Source organism: Pogoniulus pusillus, chromosome 40, assembly GCF_015220805.1.
Source record: "Pogoniulus pusillus isolate bPogPus1 chromosome 40, bPogPus1.pri, whole genome shotgun sequence".
NCBI classification, from domain to species: Eukaryota; Metazoa; Chordata; class Aves; order Piciformes; family Lybiidae; genus Pogoniulus; species Pogoniulus pusillus.
The window spans coordinates 4,861,512-4,876,277 of record NC_087303.1 but is presented as its reverse complement, the minus strand read 5'-3'; the positions used below and the strand labels follow the sequence as shown (position 1 = coordinate 4,876,277).

The 14,766-nt window shown below is 50.5% G+C and overlaps 1 protein-coding gene across 3 annotated transcripts in view; it reads right to left on the bottom strand.

The window, feature by feature from the left end:
- LOC135191595 (acid-sensing ion channel 2) overlaps window positions 1-14,565 on the bottom strand; it is a 722,832-nt gene extending 708,267 nt beyond the window's left edge. For all 3 annotated transcript variants that reach the window (XM_064174025.1, XM_064174024.1, XM_064174026.1), the window contains exon 1: window positions 13,343-14,565. In XM_064174025.1, coding sequence (XP_064030095.1) covers window positions 13,343-13,906 — 564 coding nt within the window. In that variant the 5' untranslated portion in view covers window positions 13,907-14,565. The remainder of the gene's footprint in view (window positions 1-13,342) is intronic.
- Between the last annotated feature and the right edge of the window lie 201 nt (window positions 14,566-14,766).

Genomic DNA, 14,766 nt, shown 5'->3' with positions numbered 1-14,766 from the left:
TTCCCCTGTACTCATCACTGCTCAGGCCACACCTTGAGTGCTGTGTCCAGTTCTGAGCCCCTCAATTCAAGAAAGATGTTGAGGTGCTGGAAGGTGTCCAGAGAAGGGCAACAAAGCTGGTGAGGGGCCTGGAACACAAACCCTATGAGGAGAGGTTGAGAGAGCTGGGGTTGTTTAGCCTGGAGAGGAGGAGGCTCAGGGGTGATCTTATTACTGTCTACAACTACCTGAAGGGACATTGTAGCCAGGTGGGGGGTGGCCTCTTCTCCCAGGCAACCAGCAATAGAACAAGGGGACACAGCCTCAAGTTGTGCCAGGGTAGGTCTAGGCTGGATGTTAGGAAGAAGTTCTTCCCAGAGAGAGTGATTGGCATTGGAATGGGCTGCCCAGGGAGGTGGTGGAGGCACCGTCCCTGGAGGTGTTCAAGCAAAGCCTGGATGAGGCACTTAGTGCCATGGTCTGGTTGATTGGTTAGGGCTGGGTGCTAGGTTGGACTGGATGATCTTGGAGGTCTCTTCCAACCTGCTTGAGTCTATGATTCTATGATTCTTGTGTTGGGTACCCCAGAGCTGAACACAGTACTCATTTGCATTCTAAAGAACATGAAATACTTCAGAGAAAGAAATTCATCCATCAGAACTGTGTGACTGCAGCCAGGCATTGCCTGCCTAGACAAAGAGGGGACAACTTCTTATGTTCTGGGAGATGCATTCCCACCAGGGTGTCCCAAGAGAAGCAGCAGTGTGGTGAGCAGGAACTGCAGTTCCTGGCAGGATTCACAATGACATTTCTGCTTCAGATCCTCAGAGAGAAAAATAAGAAGCCTGGTGGCAAAAAAATTCTCTTCTAATCCCAGGGCCCCCCTCAAATAAATCCTCACCTTCCAGATGGCTCCCTCCCATCTCCAGAGATGTGATGCTGTCACCCATCTGAGGTCAAACCCAAGCCCCTCTGATGTCTCTGTTCATCTCTATCAGCTTTCTCCATGGCTGGAAAACTGCTGAGCAGTTCACAGCACTGCTGAGGCTGCTGGGTCATGCCTGGTAGGCAAAGATGGGTCAGACACACTGCTCTGCCAGAGCCTGGCAGGTGGCTGTGGAAGGAGCACTGAAGCTCTGATGGTTGTCTCCATACACACCACTTATCATAGTGCCAGGGAGCAGTGGAGTGTGGTGTTGAAAGTTCAGCTGATTAAGGGCTAAGCTTGCAGTAATTCCTTCCACTGGTCATAGAATCACAGAGTCAAAGAATTGTTGATGTTGGAAGGGGACCTTTGAGATCATCAAGTCCAAGCACTCACCCAGAGCTCACAGTCCCAGCACTGCTGCTAACCCACTGCCACTAAACCACATCCCTCACCACCACATCCAGGCAGCTTTTAAACACCTCCAGGGTTAGGGACTCCACCATCCCCTTGGGCAGCCTGGGACAGTGCCTGAGAACCCTCACTGGGAAGACATTTTTCATAGTATCCAACTTGATCCCCCTCTGGCACAACTTGAAGCCATTTCCTCTTGTCCTCTTGTTTGTTGCATGTGAAAAGAGACCAACCTTCACTCCAACCTCCTTTCAGGGAGCTGTAGAGGGTAATGAGGTCTCCTCTGAGCCTCCAATGCTGAGGACTACACATCCCCAGGTCCCTCAGCTGCTCCTTGCAGGACTTGTGTTCAGAGATCTTGTGGTCAGTCACTCTGCTCTACAGTTAGAATCATAGAACCAAAGAATCAGGCAGGTTGGCAGAGAGCTCCAAGCTCAGACAGCCCAACCTAGCACCCAGCCCTGCTCAACCAACCAGACCATGGCACTAAGTGTCCCAGCCAGGCTTGGCTGCAACACCTCCAGCCACAGCCACTCCACCACCTCCCTGGGCAGCCCATTCCAATGCCAATCACTCTCTCTGACAACAACTTCCTCCTCACATCCAGCCTAGACCTGCCCTTCCACAGCTTCAGGCTGTGTCCCCTTCTTCTGTCCCTGGCTGCCTGGCAGCAGAGCCCAACCCCAGCTGGCTACAGCCTCCCTGCAGGCAGCTGCAGGCAGCAATGAGCTCTGCCCTGAGCCTCCTCTGCTGCAGGCTGCACCCCCCAGCTCCCTCAGCCTCTCCTCACAGGGCTGTGCTCCAGGTCCCTCCCCAGCCTTGCTGCCCCTCTCTCAACACCTTCCAGCACCTCAACATCTCTCTTGAATTAATTTAGTCCTCTCTTGTCCTGCCAGTGTCACACTGCAGAGGCATTTCCTTGCCTGCCATTGAGTCATCCCACGTGGCAATGATCTTCTCCTCTGCTGTTCCAGACCTTCAGGTCATCATTCTCTACCTGAACTGAGGGAAGGAAGTCACCTGTCACAGTAGCAGGGATCTGAGCCCTTAAATTATCCTGCTCCCATTGCATGCAGTTAAGCTACCAGAGAGCATCTACTTGGGTTTATTTATTCTCTTCTCCTGACCTAAGGTTGATTTCCCTCAGATATTGAGGTTGAACAAACAGCTTCAATCACTGTCACAGCATTCAGCCACATGAAGTCTCTGTCCTCCACTGCATGAGTGTGGGACCCCAGACAGCTCCCTCCACTTGAGCAGAGCCTGGAATCACCTTCTCCTGCAAAGTCAGACTGAAGAAGCCCCTGATGAGTCGACTAAATTTGGCTCAGACTTTTTGCCTTCTGTTTTTCATTTCAAATTGCAGTCTCAGAAAGTCACAGTGCAGAACTGGCCTCATCAGGGTCAGCAGAAGACTGGGAGGAGAACTTACTCATGCTTACAAATATCTGAAGGTGTCAAGGAGAAGAGGCCAGGCTCTTTTTTGTGCTGTCCTGTGACAGGACAAGGGCCAATGGACACAGGAATCCAGGAGGTTCCACCTCAACACGAGGTGGTGTGAAGGTGCTGGAGGACCGGAGCAGGCTGCCCAGAGAAGTTGTGGAGTCTCCTTCTCTGCAGACTTTCAAGACCCATCTGGATCCAGGGGTGATCCTGCTCTGGCAGGTGAGTTGGACAATGATCTCAGGGGTCAATTCCAAAGTCCTACAGTTCTGTGATTCTGCAATTCTACAGTTCCATGATTCCATGATCCTGTGATTGTGATTCTGTGGTTCTCTGATGCTGTGATTCTGTGGTTCTATGATGCTGGGGTTCTGTGGTTCTATGATGCTGTGATTCTGTGATGCTGTGATTCTGTGGTTCTGTGATGCTGTGGTTCTATGATGCTGGGGTTCTGTGGTTCTATGATGCTGTGATTCCATGATTCTGTGATTCTGTGGTTCTATGATGCTGTGGTTCTATGATGCTGGGGTTCTGTGGTTCTATGATGCTGTGGTTCTATGATGTTGTGATTCTGTGGTTCTATGATGCTGTGGTTCTGTGGTTCTATGATGTTGTGATTCTGTGGTTCTATGATGTTGTAGTTCTATGATGCTGTGATTCTGTGGTTCTATGATGCTGTGATTCTGTGGTTCTGTGGTTCTATAATGCTGTGATTCTGTGGTTCTATGATGCTGTGGTTCTGTGGTTCTATGATGTTGTGATTCTGTGGTTCTATGATGTTGTAGTTCTATGATGCTGTGATTCTGTGGTTCTATGATGCTGTGATTCTGTGGTTCTGTGGTTCTATAATGCTGTGATTCTGTGGTTCTATGATGCTGTGATTCTGTGGTTCTATGATGCTGTGATTCTGTGGTTCTATGATGCTGTGATTCTGTGGTTCTATGATGCTGCGGTTCTATGATGCTGTGATTCTGTGGTTCTATGATGCTGTGATGCTGTGGTTCTATGATGCTGTGATGCTGTGATTCTGTGGTTCTATGATTCTGTGGTTCTATGATGCTGTGGTTCTGTGGTTCTATGATTCTGTGGTTCTATGATGCTGTGATTCCATGATTCTGTGGTTCATCTTTGTCACCCTTCTCTAGACACCTTCCAGTACCTCAGCATCTCTCTTGGGTTGCCATTCCTTGTTGGTCAGTTTAGGGTCACCTGTTCTACCCACTCCTCCCTAGAGGTGCTGCTGTTCACTCTACATCCCCATGCATAACACCAGAGTTAGCAGAGCCCTTGGTCTGCAGGCAACCCTTGGCAGGGACTCTCCCCATCAGTGCTCTCACTGCTGGAAGCAGCCCCTGGCTGTGCAAACCTGCTCTGAACTTCAGAAGATGCCATGGCTGAGCAGACACTGAGCTGGAAAAACAAATCTCTGAACAGGATCAGTTCTGGTGTAGCTCAAAACATCAGGGAAAAAAGGGTTAAGACCCAGCAGGTACCAGCTGCTAATTATCAGAGAATCATAAAACAACCCAGATTGGAAGGAACCTCAAGAGGCCATCTAAGCCAGCCCTGGTCAGACCTGGTTTCTCCTTTAACTGAGAACTCCTGCCTCACTTTGTGACTGCTGGGGTTCATTATTGTTTATGTTGAGGATGATGGACACTGACCTGTGGTGGTCAGGACCTTGCAAAGTGTGTTTAAGTTAAACCCACAGCAATCACATCCTGGTTTTCAGAGGGCATCACTGCACTTGGGTTAGGTAAGCCCCAAGATTCTGCAGCAGGGAACAGCAGTGAGGTCAGTTACTATTTGTGAAGAAGTCTCCAAGGGGCACTTGCCTGAAGAAGAGGAGGTCAAGAGAGGGTGGAAACCATGCTGGGTTTATTAATATGTTTCTTGTCTTTCCTGGCCTTCACTTAGAGTTTTGGGCATGACTTGATTTAAGGCTGATGCGTGCAGAAAGAGCAGGAGCGCTTCTGAACGCTTCCCGTGGCTTCACCCTTCATCCATTACAGACAGCAAGCTGTGCCCAGGAGACCTCCATCCAAGCCCAGTTGTCAGGGAGATGCTTTGAGATGAAATGTGTTAGGCAGGGAGAGCCACAGGCTAAGGAAACACCAGAACATGGTGACTGAGAGACATTTATCAGCCTTGTTCTCTGCTTTTTACAACCACAGCTTCCTGGCGCTTCAGTTCTCAGCACCTCTCCGGGATAAAAGCTCTTCCCCATCGTTTTACAGGTAGGAGAGCAAGAAGCCAGGCTCAGAGGTGTCACAGGAAAGCCCCAGGTGATTCCCAGGGGAATCCTGACAAGGCCTTGCAGCCCTTGAACATCCCTGTCCTTGCGAGTCTAATGACATCCTTCTTGCTCAGCATTTCTCCCTCGCCTCAAGAGCAGCCTTTGAGTTTCGCTTCAGCTCCAGATGCTGATTTGAGTGCAAATCCCTCAGCAGGTGGGGATGGATGGGGAGACAGAGGAGCTCTCTCTTGGCCTCCTGATGAAGAGCCCATGAGTGGGAATCACTTGGAAGACAAGAGTGGTTCTTCTTGTCCTTCAGACCATGCGGCCAGGTGCATAGCACAAGCTGAGCCCACGGGCAAGAGGAGGCTGAGTCCACAGCTGGCTCTTACACACAGAAGTGCTTTGTCTTTCCACCTCCAGGACCTTCCCTGTACCTCATCTCCATTAGCACTCAACCCCCTCTGATCTCCAGCTGCCTCAGATGCTTTGCTGTTCCCATTTCACAGAATCACAGAATTGCCTGGGCTGGAAAAGACCTTTAAGGACATCCAGTCCAACCATTAACCCAACACTGACAAGTCCTCCACTAAACCAGAGCACTGGAACAGGCTGCCCAGGGGGGTTGTGGAGTCTCCCTCTCTGGAGATATTCAAGAGCCATCTGGATGCATTCCTGTGGGATCTGCTCCAGGTGATCCTGCCCTGGCAGGGGGAGTGGATATCTTTTTGAGGTCCCTTCCAGCCCCTGACATTCTGTGATTCTATGATTCCAAACCACGTCCCTAAGCACCACATCTGCACGACTCTTAAATGCCTCCAGGGATGGGCATTCTGCCACTGCCCTGGGCAGCTGGAAAGCCCTTTCTGTGAAGAACTTCTCCCTAATATCCAACCTTATCCAACCAATCTCCTTTCACACACTTGCAGGCCTTTTCCTCTTGTCCTGTCAGCAGAAGCTAGGGAGAAGATGGGTTGGACTCAATGATCTCCTTGGGTGCCTTCCAACCCTTAGTATCCTGTGATCCTGTGAGAAGAGACCAACCCCCACTTACTCCTGCCTCTTTTCAGGGAGGTGTAGAGAGCAGTGAGGTCTCTCCTCAGCCTCCTCCAGACTAAATAACCCCAAGTCCCTCAGCTTCTCCTCCCCAGCCCTGTTCCCCAGACCCTTCTTCAGCTTTGTTGCCCTTCTCTGGACCTGCTCCAGACCCTCAATGTCCATCTTGGCATGAGACATCTGAAGTCCTTGGATTATTCCCCATCTCAAACCCCAAGTGAGGAGGAGGAGAATGTGCCTGGTCAAGCAACAGATCAAACCAGAGCACAGCACAGACCTTCAAGAAGGAAAGTAAGGAAGAGTTCATCACCAAGCTGCTCAGGTCTTGAGTCAGGACAGTGTCTCAGACATGGATCACCCACAGCCCACATTACCTACAGCCACACTTCTGAACTTTCTGTCCTCTGGGAATTGTTTTATCCACTCTGAGTATTTTTTAGCATTAAAGGACTTGGAATAGGGTTTGCCATGGAAAGTTCTCCACTGAGATCCTGCAGCCTCCTCTTTGTTAGAGTCTATACTCCAGGAACCACTCAAGACCCAGGAACCATTCATGACCAGATGTGCATCCTCCCATGGAGCTTACTGGGGAGTTACCAGGAAGAAAGGAAGCACAAAACCCACCAGAAGGATAGGAAACAAACCCCACTAGGAAGAAAGGAAGCACAAACCCCACCAGAAGGATAGGAAACAAACCCCACTAGGAAGAAAGGAAGCACAAACTCCACCAGAAGGATAGGAAACATACTCCACCAGGAATAAAGGGAGCACAAACTTCACCAGAAGGATAGGAAACAAACTCCACCAGAAGGAAAGGAAGCACAAATCCCTCCAGGAATAAAGGAAGCCCAAATCCCAACAGAAGGAAAGGAAGCACAAAGCCCACCAGGAATAAAGGATGCACAAACCCCACCAGAAGGAAGGGAAGCACAAACCCCACCACAAGGAAAGGGAACACAAACCCCACCAGAAGGAATAAAGGAAGCACAAATCCCACCAGAAGGAAAGGAAGTAAAAACCTCACCAGAAGGAAAGGATGTACAAATCCCACCAGAAGGAAGAGAAACACAAACCCCACCAGGAATAAAAGAAGCACAAACCCCACCAGAAGGAAAGGAAGCACAAACCCCACCAGAAGGAAAGGAAGCACAAACCCCACCAGAAGGAAGGAAAGCTCAAACTCTACCAGGAATAAAGGATGCACAACCCTCACCAGGAATTAAGGAAGCACAAACCCCACCAGAAGGAAAGGAAGTAAAAACCTCACCAGAAGGAAAGGATGCACAAACCCCACCAGAAGGAAAGGAAGCATAAATCCCACCAGGAATAAAGGAAGCCCAAATCCCACCAGAAGGAAGGGAACACAAACCCTGACTTTCTTTCATTGGTTGGTTGGGATCTCTTTGATTTTTGGGGGGTGTGGTTGGTTGGGTTGGGGTTGGGTTGGGATTTTTTTGAGGGTGGCTTTCTGTGGATGTTCTTTGGTTGGTTGGGTTTTGTTTGGCTTTTTTTGGGGGGTTTGGTTGGTTTGGGAGTATTTTGGAGTGGGTTTTTGAGGGGGTTCTTTGGTTGGTTGGGTTTTGTTTGGCTTTTTGGGGGTTTGGTTGGTTTGGGGGTGTTTTGGAGTGGGTTTTTAGGGAGTTCTTTGGTTGGTTGGGTTTTGGTTGGCTTTTGGGGGGGTTGGCTGGTTTGGGGGTGTTTTGGAGTGGGTTTTTGAGGGGGTTCTTTGGTTGGTTGGGTTTTGGTTGGCTTCTGGGGGGGGGTTGGTTGGTTTGGGGGTGTTTTGGAGTGGGTTTTTAGGGAGTTCTTTGGTTGGTTGGGTTTTGGTTGGCTTTTTGGGGGGGTTGGTTGGTTTGGGGGTGTTTTGGAGTGGGTTTTTAGGGAGTGCTTTGGTTGGTTGGGTTTTGGTTGGCTTCTGGGGGGGGTTTGGTTGGTTTGGGGGTATTTTGGAGTGGGTTTTTGAGGGGGTTCTTTGGTTGGGTGGGTTTTGGTTAGCTTTTGGGGGGGTTGGTTGGTTTAGGGTTATTTTGGAGTGGTTTTTTAGGGAGTTCTTTGGTTGGGTTTTGGTTGGCTTCTGGGGGGGTTGGCTGGTTTGGGGGTGTTTTGGAGTGGGTTTTTGAGGGGGTTGTTTGATTGGTTGGGTTTTGGTTGGCTTCTGGGGGGGGTTGGTTGGTTTGGGGGTGTTTTGGAGTGGGTTTTTGAGGGGGTTGTTTGATTGGTTGGGTTTTGGTTGGCTTTTTGGGGGGGGGTTGGATGGTTGGGTTGGGTTTGGGGTTTTTTGGGGGTGGGTTTTTGTGGATGTTCTTTGGTTGTTCTTTGGGGGTTTGGTTGGTTTGGGTTTGGAGGGTTTTTTTGTGGGGGTTATTTGGTTGGCTGGTTGATCTTTGGTTTTGGGGGGGTATTTGGTTGGTTGGTTTGGCTTGGGTTTGGGTGGGGGTTGTGGTTGGTTGATCTCTGGTTTTGAGGGGTTATTTGGTGGTTGGCTTTTGCTTGGGGTGGATTTTTGTGGGGGTTCTTTGGTTAGGTTTTGTTTGGTGTTTTGGGGAGGTTCTTGTTTGCTGGTTTGGGGGCATTTTTGGGTGGGTTTTTGCGGGTGTTCTTTGGTTGGGTTTTTTTTGTTTGTTTTTGGGGGGGGAGGTTCTTGTTTGTTGATTTGGTTTGGGGGCTTTTTGGGGTGGGTTTTTGTGGGTGTTCTTTGCTTGGTTGGCTTTTGCTTGGCTTTGTTTGGGGTTTTTCTTGTTCTTTGTTTGCTTTAGTTTGGTTTTGGAGGGGTTTTTCAGGGCTTGGCTTTTGGGGGTTTGATTTTTTTGGGCTGGTTGGGTTTTGGTTGATTTTTTTTTCCTATTTCCTTGGGGAAAGGGGAAGCTGTGAGAGGTGAGAATAGCCAAAATCAAAAGCTAAAGCTATTCTGCTGAACACTGAGCCCCTCATGAGTCCATGAGACAAAAATGTGTGTGGAGAAAGGAGCCAGAGCTTGACAGAAACATTTGTCCCTAAATAGCAATATTCACATGAGATACTCCCTATTATGCAGGCAGCAAGAATGTGTATTGAAAATAAATGAGTTATAGCCTTCCTTTGGCATGGCCTCTGAAAATAAGCCAGCAATGAAAGCACAGCAGGCACCAGCTAAGTTATTGGTTACCTCTGAACTGGGCTAAGGGTGCGTGGAAGCAAACAGTGCAGAGCTCATTTAGCAAATGACCTGCCTGGGAAGCATGCTCACACCCCAGGACGTGCTCACACACCCATTGATATCATCTGAAGGTGTCTCACAAGGCTTGGCTGCTAGGGATGATTTTGCTAGCAAGGCAGGATTGAGGTATTCCACGTCCCTGCTGCTTGCATCCTTGGGATCTACTCCCAGAGCATCCCCTCAGTCGTCCTGTGTTTGGCCTGTGGGTCAAAAGCCTTTCCACAGGCATTTCTCCCCCACTGCCCCGAGCATTTGCTGGGTCCCACACAATCATCTCCTGCAAGGCTCTGCTGCCACTCCTTAGTTCATCCCATGCTGGAAGAGCAAAGGACCACCAGTCACACCAGCAAGCCCAAGGAAGAGTCTTTGCTCCACCACATCCCCAGAGACAGCAAATCTCCCCACACAATCATCTCCTGCAAGGCTCTGCTGCCACTGCTCAGTTCATCCCATGCTGGAAGAGCAAAGGACCACCAGTCACATCAGCAAGCCCAAGGAAGAGTCTTTGCTCCACCACACCCCCAGAGACAGAAAATCTCCACTGTGAGCCTAGGGCTGATGAGCCACAGCTTTAGCATGCTCAGCAGCAGCAAGGGAAGGACTTAATGTCATCTTGAGCAGCACCAACAGAGCTCCTCCAGAAAAATGCCATCTGGGAGGTCATTTTCAACCCAGTCCTCCTGGGAGGAGCAGTGCAGAAAGCAAGGAGGGGATTTCCTTGGCTGCTGTTCTTATCAGGCTTCCCTTCTCCCAACACTCTAAGGGAAAGGGTTTGCTAAGGCATGCTCTGCCTGTGCCCTGTTCTTCTTTGCTTTGCCTACAGCAGAGGTCTGCATTATCTTGTCTGCTGCTCAGTGCATCCCAATGCCAGCTCAGGAACCAGCACATACTCTGCTAAGACTTTGCTGCTCCCTTTGGATGTGTCTCTGCAGAAGAGTTTAGGGGACTCACTCTTCTGAGTAGACCATAACATGTGGATGGGTCTGAGAGGCATTAGGGAGGAGGACCAGAGAGTGTGAGGAAAGCAGAGCTCAAATCCAGTCACTAAAGCAGCACCAGAGAAGAGAAACACGGGAAGTGGAGGAGGAGGGAGGATGAAGTCACGTTTTCCAAGTGCCAGGGCACTGCCATGGCAGCTTCTGCTTCAGCAAAAGCACCATGGGGTTAATTCAGGGGGGGAACACCACCCACAACACCCCCCAACTCATGCAAAGGACTGGCTGACCAGCTGGCAATCCTGCTCTAACTTCTCCAGCACTCTCTCAGTGCAGAGGTAACTGCTTTGACACAGCTTCCCCTGCCAGACTCCTGCCTCCTCTGCTCCCAGATGCACGAACTTGGGGGAGCGTAGAAAAGGAGCTGGAGCTCTTCACCACGGTGATGCATCACAAAACCACTCTGGGATTCACACCCTCTGTTTCCTGACAGGCTCCAGTGATGATGCTTCTCCTCCTTCTGTTTTTTTTTTGCCTCCCCATTCCAGCTGGCAATGCAGCAGAATGGATGGGCTGTCAGGCAGCCTGTGTGCAGCTGCAACAGGTCGTCAGCTATTAGATGCAAAATTCATCCAGGACATGAGGCTCTGATTCAGCCCAGAGGCAGTGCAAAGACCTTTACAGCATGCTCCCTCTGGAAAGACATGCTCAGCTCTCCAGCAGACACTTTGTGTGTGTCTGTGTGCTGCCTTTTATCCCTGAGAGGTAAAGTCAGGAAGGAAACCAGGGTGGTTGTGTCCCTTTTGAGTGCTGCTCTCCGGGTATCCATAAGCTGGTATCCATACCCCCCTGGGTATCCCCAGAGGGGCTGAGACTGAATCACCTGCCTCTGTTGGCCAGGCAGTGCTGGGCAGAGGTTGGGAGCAGCTGGGAGCTGCTTTGCAGAACAGACTGAAGTATTTCACTGCCCTGTTTCTGAACCTCTCTGGTACTTTGACCAGGACAAGCACTGTCAGTCCATAATATCCTACCTGTTTCTAGCTGGCCTTAACCTGGTTTAGCAGTGCATGGATTTATTTGGCAGGCAGGGAATGGTTAGGCTCTCTGGAAACTGCTGTATCCCCTATGGATAGGTAGGTAGGTAGATAGGTAGGTAGACACAGAGACACATAGATAGATAGATAAATAGACAGGTAGATAGATACATACTTGTTTCAGAAGCAGATACCTCAAAGAACTAAATGGCCGTGGAGATGTCACCACACCACATCCCAGGGAGCCTGCCAAGAGCTCAGCTGAAAGCAGGATCTGCTTTTTTAAGCCCTGCAGCTGTTTTGAACCCTCTGTTTGCTGCCTGGCTTGGAGGCTTTTGCTCATGGCTGGTGTTTATTGTGTTACTGGGAAGCTTTTGCTCTTGGCTGGTGTTTATTGTGTTACTGGGAAGCCCACAGGCAGAACATCTCCCTCTCCCCACATCCTCACTACAGCTAGAGAAAGTCTGTCCATCCTATTAGGATCTGTCCTCACCCACAACACTCCCCAAGCCTTCTGCCCCCTGGAATTCTGGCTCTGTTTCTCCTTTTCTCTCCCATTTTCCAGCCTTAGTCATGCATGGCTCTTCTATAGCAAGCTCTTCTCATAGTGACTTTCTTGATGCCTTCCCACGACTTGCATGATTCAACCTCTCCTCGGAGCTGCCCAGGGAGTAGCAGCAGAGCAGCACTTTGCCTGGGTATCCAGTCTGAAATGGGCAAGGCATCAGGGTTATGCACAGGCAATAACTGAGGCATAAAATTATATGTCCCTGCTCAGAGGTTTAAAGAGAGCACAGTGCAGGTGATGGCAAGGACTTTGTGGCATGAGTCAGTTGGACTCATTTGCTGGGAGATCCACAAGCAGCAGTGACAGAAAATGTTCCCTGCTCCTAAAACCAAAGATCTTGCTGACAAACCAGACCATCACAAACCCTGCCGTGGCACCTGCCTGCCTGCAGGACGTAGAGCAGGGAGCAGAACAAGCAGCATCTCTCCTAGAGAAGCACTCACCCGAACACTGTAGGGTTGCTGAGTCCAGGGTTACAAACCCCCTCCCCACCCCAGCCAGCTCCAGCAGTGCACAGGGACTGGTCAGCACGGCCTGAGAGCAAAGCACAACTTAGCCCAGTCCTCAGCCTGCTCATCCACATCTCAGCCATGATACGACTCAAACCACCAGCCTGGGGGGAGCAGACCTCTCTGCAGCCCCTTACCCAGCCTGCCCCCCACTACAGCCCCAGCAGCACATGGTGGGGGGCATCACTTCTTCCAGGCAACCTACTTTCTATTTGTGTTTTAAGCTGCTGCCTTTTGCCAGCCAAACGACCCAGGCCAGCCTGTGCTGCCACCAGGGTGTCTGGCATCCAGAAGCTGTAAACTGAGCAACGGCTGCTTCCTTCAGGATCCTCAGGCTGCTCAGCACACTCCACCACACTCCACCACCCCACCAGCCTGAGGGCAGACAGGATCAGAGCTGAGCCCAAATTCCTTTTCTTCTTTTACAGCCCCCCACCTTCCCCCCTTCTCTTTAACACATCACCAAGAAGGTACCAATCTGCTGCCCACACCACACAACGAACAAGGATTTATCAGCCATGACCACCAGAAACAAGCAGAAAAATTTCCCTTCCCATGATTTCAGCAGAGCTAAAAGCACCCAGAGAAATCCAGCTGGCTTAAAGGGCATCACTCAGAGCATTCCCGAGCATCTGCCTCTCTTGCTGGCCTCTTTCCAGCCCTCTCCACTTTCTTCAGCAGGCTGACATCCACTGGCCACAGCAAGAAACCCCCCCAAGCTCCCTCTGATGTTCAGCAGGACCCATCTGACACCTTGGTCTGACGCCAAACAGCCACCTAGATGCTGTGGGTCATATGCAGGACAGAGGCTGGACCTGCTGCAAGCCCCTTGCAGGGCTGGACACGCACAAACACCCCCCCCCCCCCAAGTAGAACTGCATCAAACAAACTTCAACTCAACAGGCTGCCTTCTCCTCCTCTGCCACGCCAGAGTCAACAGACACCCTCCAGCCACCACAGCGACCTCAACCCCTGTCCTGCTCCTGCAACACCACCACAGTCCACACACCCAGAGAAGAGGAAAGCAGAGACTCTGCTCATACTCACAGTTTTGAAGTCCTCATGGTTGCACTCTTGGCCTTTGAACTTGCAGTACAGCATCATATCCTTCAGGTCATGGCCAACCCTTGCCAAGAACTCCTGCATGTTAAACACTTTAGGTTTGTACTGCTTAAAGTTGGCCTTCTCTTGGAGGATAGCCAAGACTGCTGGGTCAGCCAGGTGAGGGTTGGGGATCTGCAGGTTGACGTCGAGCAGCGCCAGGAGCTCCCCGGCGTGGTACAGGTCGTTGGTGGTGAGCCGGGAGAAGCGGAACTCGTTGAGGTTACAGATGGTGACAGCAGGGAAGACCAAGCTGTTGGCCACCACCTCGTCCACTTTGGTCACGTGCTGGTAGGAGAAGTAGAAAGCCACCCGGTCTGAGCTCTCCACCAGCAGCAGCCCCAGCGAGCCCACGAAGGCCAAGGTCCAGAGCAGGCGGCGGACGGTCACCGGCCCGTAGACGCAGACGTGGCGGATGCCGTGCAGCGTGGAGGTGTTGGCAAAGAGCTGGATGCTGGAAGGCTGCAGGCTGCCCATGCTGCCCTCGCTGGTGCTGTCCTTCAGATCCATCTGGGATAGTTCCTTCAATCCTGGTGCTGCTTGTTTGGTTTTCTTCCTAGCTTGCTTTCCTTTTCTTCTTTAGGGTCTTGCTTTTTCCTAGCTTGCTTTCCTTTTCTTCTTTAGGGTCTTGTTTTTTCCTAGCTTGCTTTCCTTTTCTTCTTTAGGGTCTTGTTTTTTCCTAGCTTGCTTTCCTTTTCACCTTTAGGGTCTTGATTTTTCCTAGCTTGCTTTCCTTTTCTTCTTTAGGGTCTTGTTTTTTCCTAGCTTGCTTTCCTTTTCACCTTTAGGGTCTTGGTTTTTCCTAGCTTGCTTTCCTTTTCACCTTTAGGATCTTGGTTTTTCCTAGCTTGCTTTCCTTTTCTTCTTTAGGGTCTTGTTTTTTTCCTAGCTTGCTTTCCTTTTCTTCTTTAGGGTCTTGTTTTTTTCCTAGCTTGCTTTCCTTTTCTTCTTTAGGGTCTTGTTTTTTTCCTAGCTTGCTTTCCTTTTCTTCTTTAGGGTCAGTCTGTAGCTGGAGCTGGGATCTGGCTCCCTCCTCTCCCCTCTGGAAAGTAACTAAAGCCTTGGAGAGACAGAAGAGAGAAGGAGAATCTCAAGCCAGCTGCCGCCAGTTTCTCCTGCCAGCTCCGCAGCGGCTTCCTAGGGGGTAAATCTTTATCTCCAAGCCATTCAAACTCCGGCTCTCGATTTCCTCGGCGCAGTAAAGGAAGGGCTTGCTTTTATTTAGGGAGACACCAAGGTGATGTGGACGAACCGTGGCGTGGGCAGGGAAGGCTGAGCCAATGGAGAAGAGGTCCTCCCCCCTGCACGGGCACACATGCACACACACGCGTCCAACGGGATGCGATGGAGCCAGCAAGGCAGCTTAAAAC